At 33.2% G+C, this 6,539-nt stretch overlaps 1 protein-coding gene across 1 annotated transcript; it reads right to left on the bottom strand.

Moving 5' to 3' along the window:
* Nucleotides 1–4,654: 4,654 nt before the first annotated feature.
* Nucleotides 4,655–5,584, bottom strand: LOC122802258 (olfactory receptor 142-like). Its single transcript, XM_044071911.1, has one exon. It carries the CDS (start codon nucleotides 5,582–5,584, stop codon nucleotides 4,655–4,657), a length of 930 nt encoding a protein of 309 aa, XP_043927846.1.
* Nucleotides 5,585–6,539: the final 955 nt, after the last annotated feature.

The raw sequence follows: 6,539 nt of genomic DNA, 5'->3' as shown, positions 1-6,539 counted from the left end.
TTTTTATTTAGTGGAACATGCATTGTACTCCATGATATCATTTTAGATATGAGGGCGTTTTTTCATGTGATGATATATAGTATTCTATTTCACGGCAGATGCTTGGTGCTTTATAATGTGACCTTTTTGGCTTCTCCCATTAGGGGGTCTCCACAGTGGATCACCGGTCTGCAGACTCATCGGTAGTGGAGTTTTTAAGGTTTCGAGTTGCCAGCCTGGCACCCAGCCTTCACAGAAGGCATACACACATGCATTCTCCTGCTGCATGTCTTGGACAGTGAGCTACCAAACCTCAGCTCCTATACACTTTCTACATATATTGCTTTCTGATTAAGGATAAGCACACAATGCTTTTAGTAAAGTAGAAAGAAAGCTTTTGTTTATCAAAACTTTGCTGTTATATGACATGAATGAAGCTCTGTTGGATTTTTAAATTGAATTCTAATAGTGCATTTACAATACCTTATATCATAACAGTTTAACTTCATTTCCAATTATTGTGCATTCTTTCAAACTAAATTAAAATATCTTCTCTGAAATGACCATATCTTCTTTCATTATCAATGAAATTTTTTTCACACAACAGGTGCATAAAACTGAAGAAATTATCTCCTACATTTCTAGGAGCTTGCCATTAATTCTGAGAGAACTAACTGTTTCAAGTCAATGTTAGGGGTTCATTCTGGATCAAAACAGTAAACTCACAGTAAAAGAAAAAAAAAGAAAAGGGATATAACAATGGAGATAAACTGGACCCAGTGCAGACATGAGTGTCATAAACGAAGATTATGACAAGTTGCATGAGGATGTATTTTACACTAATGATAAGATAAATCTACATTAAACAATGTATTTAACTATCTCCTATGGGCAGAGGTTGGATTGTTCTCACTCTTGCAATGTTATATGACTTTCATTTGGTTCCACTTATTGTGTCCAAAGGATTTTAATGTAGCCGTTGACTTTTATAGAACATTATGTTATCACATGCAGGAAGGATAATGTGTCCTTCAATGACATTTGAAAGGAATCACTAACCTGAAGAAGATGAGCACCAGATGGGACATAGAGTAATAATCTTACCACAAATGTGAACATTAGCAGATAAGGAGGATTTATGTAGAGCCCCTGTGGGCCCAGAATTTTTATACCACACATCTCCAAAAAGCAAGATGGAAGCAGGATTGTACTTATAGAGGGCATTACATAAGAATACAAGATATCCATTATAATACTGTGCTGTTTGCTTATTTGTCTGATTGTCTGTTTGTTTGCTTGTTTGCTTGACTAAAAGTTTATTTATTTAACAGGGATGATTTAGAAGAGTCTGCTAAAATAGTGACCGTTCACAAAAAAAAATTACTGAGTGGAAAAAGTATTATGCATAATCTCCTTTGACAGTATTAGTCAAAGAAAACAATTTATACTTCAACAGATGACTTTCCTGTGACCATATAGCAAAAGTGAATAACATTTCAAACAAAAGTAAAAATTCCAGTTCAGTACCTAAGCACAAAGCTTTATAATAGGGCATAGATTTGTATTGCAGTGCAAAGATGTGCATTGGTAGGCATGAAATACACTGTTATATATTTTTTGAATCACAGTCTCTTTTTATATCAAAATAAGCTTTTTTGGAAACCCCATTCTATCTGCATTATGCCAGTTAATCAGAAAGATATCAAGTTCCTCCTTTCATTGTTTCCCTGAAATGTATTGGTCTTATTCTGCAGCATGTATAAGTAACAAACCTTTAGAGTCAGACATAACTTCCTTACCATATACAATACCAAAACAGACAATTTTGTGAAGAAGGTTTATGGTATTCTATTTAATTTTAATGATATGGATGGTCTTGAATTTATGGAGCTGAAAAGTCCTGCAATGACATCATGAAGGACTCTTCCCACAATTCTTCACTACCTAAATTACTGTGTGGCCTGCTGTATTTCAATGTTAAATGCTTCAGCAGCAGTTTCTGATTTCCTTGAAAGACATGTTGTTAAGTAAGTGGAGAATGTTCCATAGAAATAACACTTTATGATGATCTTTTAATAAAATCACAGTGTAAGGAAGAAGCAGCTCTTGCAAAGAAGTGCATTGTTTTTCCTTACCCAGAAGACTTTCACCTGTTTATAAATCATTGCCAAGTACTTACTGTGATATCTTCTTTTTAGGTGTAATTTTAGACAGAAAACTGGCAAACAGTGAAACCAAAAATAATCAAGCCTTACAAGCATCTTCTTTTTTTTTTTTTTTTTTTGCAAAATCTATTGCAACTTTACCATCAAGACTATAATTGTAAATTAAATTAACTGTACAACAAATATTCTTCAAAATGTTTGAAATACACTAACGTTTGACTCATGGCACCATTATTCTATAGCAAATCATTATTGAAATACAGTGGGATAATAGTATCATGTTCTTTATACATAAGTTCATAAGTAAACACTAAGCTAGCTGCTATTGTGAGCCATTATAAGATTAGCCAGTGCTTGAAATATTCTATCCCATATGGTTATAGATTGGACTTACCCATCCCATGGTGGATAATTATATATTAACCCTAATAACAATAACGGGGATCATACCATAGATAATTTGAGGGACTCATGCATAGGATAAAATATTTAGGACCTGCCTCTGTCCATTAGTAGTACAGAGGACAGTTCTGGGGCAAATTTTCTGCTTCCCATCCATAAATCTAATTGTGCTTGAAAATGGACAGGGATAATCTTTGTTTTATGTGGACAGAAAGTTTGTTCCACAGTAGTGGTATCCTCTACGAAGTATACCTAATCCTCCAAACCATTCTGTTGACATTGCAAAAGAGGTTTGAATCCCTAGACTGAGTATTTCTGATACCATTTGACTCAATGAAGTGCAGTAAATCCATCAAACAAATAAATAAAACAAAATCCAATAAAACATGTTTGAGATGCTTTCTAACTAAACAAAACTTTTCCCTACTGATAATTATTTAGTGGTGATGCATGGATTTTGATCAGAGCAGTGTTTTATGTATGTATGTATGTATATATGCATGTGTGTGTGTGTGTGTGTGTGTGTGTGTGTGTGTGTGTGTGTGTGTGTGTGTGTGTGTGTGTGTGTGTGTGCATGTGTGTGTACTTATGTATATCACAAATTAAATAATTACATGTAAGCTGGAGGTTAAATGCAAAGTTTGCATTTGCTTGATATCCCCAAGAACAATTATAAAATTGTTCTCATTAACAAGTCAACATTAACGCTACTGTCAATATATATGTATATGTATATATATATATATATATATATATATATATGTGAATGTAATGAAAGCCAATTATTATGCTATGCATTTATGTTACTATGTTAAAGTGAGTCATTATTTGGCTTTGTAGTTATTAACTCATTACAGCCGAGTGTGCTTCCAGGCGTTTTTGCAATTACCTCCTACTACACCTCTAGGCATCAAATATTGCTTATTCATATTTTCATTAACAATTCCAAAACCATGCTACATGCAAGGTATCAAAATATTTTATCCTGAAGCATACATGATGGTAAACACAATTGTAATGATATCTGACCTCTCTCAATGAGTATTTGTTAGAACTGTAAGTTGATAACTTCATTTTTAAAGGCTCAAGTCACATCCATTGTGAGTTAATGGTTGCACACTCAAAGAGCTGTACTGGAGATAATGTGTTAAAGGCCTGGACTATGTAAACATAATTGTAAACATTTTTGTCTAAAGTAATACCATAAGGCCATATCGTTCTTGCTTGGCAATGATCAATTTGCATAATTTCTTAACTCACTGGCTAATGTTTTTACAAAATGAGCTGTTACGTTGACGTTGTCATTAGTTTTGTCTTTATGTGTATTGGTTATTTAAGTGGCTCAGTATTGTATGCAATACTCTATGATGCATTTTGTTTGATTAAGGCCTGGAACTCCTTACCTGCATCCATCAGATCTATACTCTCCCTGCCATCTTTCAAAACCACTCTGAAAGACTTTCTTACCAAAATCTGCCTCCGTACTTGCTCAAAACTAGGATAAACTATATCCCAAAATGTGAACAAGTACTTTTTCCTTCCTTATACCGCCTTACTCTCTCTCTCTCTCTTTCACTTACTTCCTTACTATCTAATTGTCCTCTCTGACTTTCTCTCTAAATATACTATAAGCCTGTTTCCCCCTCACTTCATATTGCAATCCCTGTTTGTATTAGACTAACTTATCTTTAAATTCTCTACAAACTGTCTAAAATTTCAATAAGTATTAAATGATTGTCATGTATCGATCTTAATCAAAGTTTTTATATTATGTCTAATCTGTTATAATTATTTGAACTACAGATGTTTTTGTTTTATTTTTGAAGATTGTATAATTATTGTTCTTAAAATGTTTTGTAATCATTTGGAGCTTTTCTCCCCAGGCCTCCATTGAAAACAGGCTTCTACCAATTGGATTTTCCCAGTAATTAAATGTCAATAAATGTCAAATGTCAATAAATAAAATAAATAATCATGTCTGCATAAAATAAATTTGCCTGCCTTTCCATCCCTTTTGACAGATTCTGGTATTTGCACAGCAGAAGGAAAACAGTGTATTGTCTTTATTACTACTGCTTAAGTTACTCGATATGTTGCCTGAGAAAGTCTTAGCTTGAAAAAAAAAAACGTGTTAGCTCTTCTACTCCAGTCCGTATCTGTTTTGTTCTCAGTCCATAAATAACTGGATTGGCAAGGGGAGGAAGGATAAAACATTCTAATGAAAGGAATGCATGCACACCTTGAGGAATATTGTTTGCGGGAAGGCGGTTTTGAATTATAATAAACAGAACACCAATTAGGTAAATAATAAACATAAGCAAATGTGTAAAACATGTTTGAGATGCTTTCCAATAAGACTTTCTTGACTTTTGTAGGCAGATCTCAATTATGTTGATGTAAGAATATATAATAATTGATATCGGAAATATATTAAGAAATGTTAGCACTAATGCATACATGTTATAAAAGTATTGATCAGTGCACAGCAATTTTAATACAGAATAAAAATCGCAGTAAGGTTTGTCTACAGCAAAATTGCATAGTGGTTGTCTTGCACATAAAATAACTCCTACAAAACATGGAACAATCGAAAACAACCATGTAGTCGCAATCAGTCTGTTCATATGTGCATGAGTCATAATTTCATAATATCTCAAAGGATCACATATTGCAACATAACGATCATATGCCATAACACTTAAAAGCATTAGTTCAGTAAATACAAAAACATGCATAAAGAACATTTGACAGTAGCAGCCTAATACAGAAATTGTTTTAAGTTCTGATAAAATATCTACTGTTAATTTAGGTAATAAAGTTGTACTGATAATTATTCCATTTAATAGCAGGTTGCAGAACAAAATATGCATAGGTTCGTGGAGTTTTTTTAGGATAATTACAGAAAAAACTAAAACATTGATAAGCACAGTAATAATGTAGAATATAATTGAACATGCTGAACAGAAGGTTGCCACATTTCTGATATCTGGAAATCCAATCTGGATGGCAGATATGGATACTGTAGTATTATTATCCATTGTCCTTGATATTCAGGCAATACTACTTGCTGGCTGAAAACAAAGAATGTTAAATTTTCAATAAAAGGCATGTGGTTAAACTACAATACAATCATGCAATACACCATGGTGTATATCACTGTATGAAACTATTTGCACGTTGATATCTATCGTCTCGTTAATACCTACATGTATACGGTATTACTATGTTGTCATATTTTTAATTTGCAAATCATGTTTTATTTCTTCAAGATGTCTGCCTTTTTTCCTCATACTGTTCTTAACATAGTAAAGCAATATCCAGTAAGACTAGAAAATTCAAATACATTCCAAAACATTCTGACATAGACCTTACCATAATATTTCATATTTGCAGTGGTGTTATCTGGGAGAAGTATTATAAATTAATATGCCACCAAAAGCAAATAAATAAGTGTTACAATATTAGAATACTCCTAAAACAACAGATATTCCTTTTATTAAAAACAAAGGTATTAAGCATATCAGTCTTTTACAAAAATTAGACATAATTCAAAATCCTGATATTTGTATCAATGACATGAAGCCCCTTTCAATGAGACCTTGGACTGAACTGTTAAATGCTTCTTGGAGGGGTAGCTTTGCAGTATGGTTCATGAGACCATGTATGTAACCAGGCATACACCATGTATACTATGGTATGCACTTTTAGAAATAAAATATGCAGTACTATACAAATTTGTAGAAAAGTTCTATGAGTTACAGGATTTTTCTAATCCCAGATAATCTGCACCTCATTCTATATTGTCATTGTGAGTCTGTCTGTATGTGTGTGTGTCTGTGCATATCTGAGGCAATGACCCAGCCTTTACAGCTGTATAGAATACACAAATGGAAAATTAGCCACAATAACATATGTTTTAACTGAACTTGCAAGTCACATAGATTGCAGTCAGCAGTGTAGCACAATTAGCCTTTCTGGCGATTGGTCAGCAAT

The sequence above is a fragment of the Protopterus annectens genome, chromosome 5.part0 (genome assembly GCF_019279795.1).
Source record: "Protopterus annectens isolate FY-2018-M chromosome 5.part0, PAN1.0, whole genome shotgun sequence".
NCBI lineage: Eukaryota > Metazoa > Chordata > Ceratodontiformes > Protopteridae > Protopterus > Protopterus annectens.
This window is presented reverse-complemented; position numbering and strand designations above follow the sequence as displayed.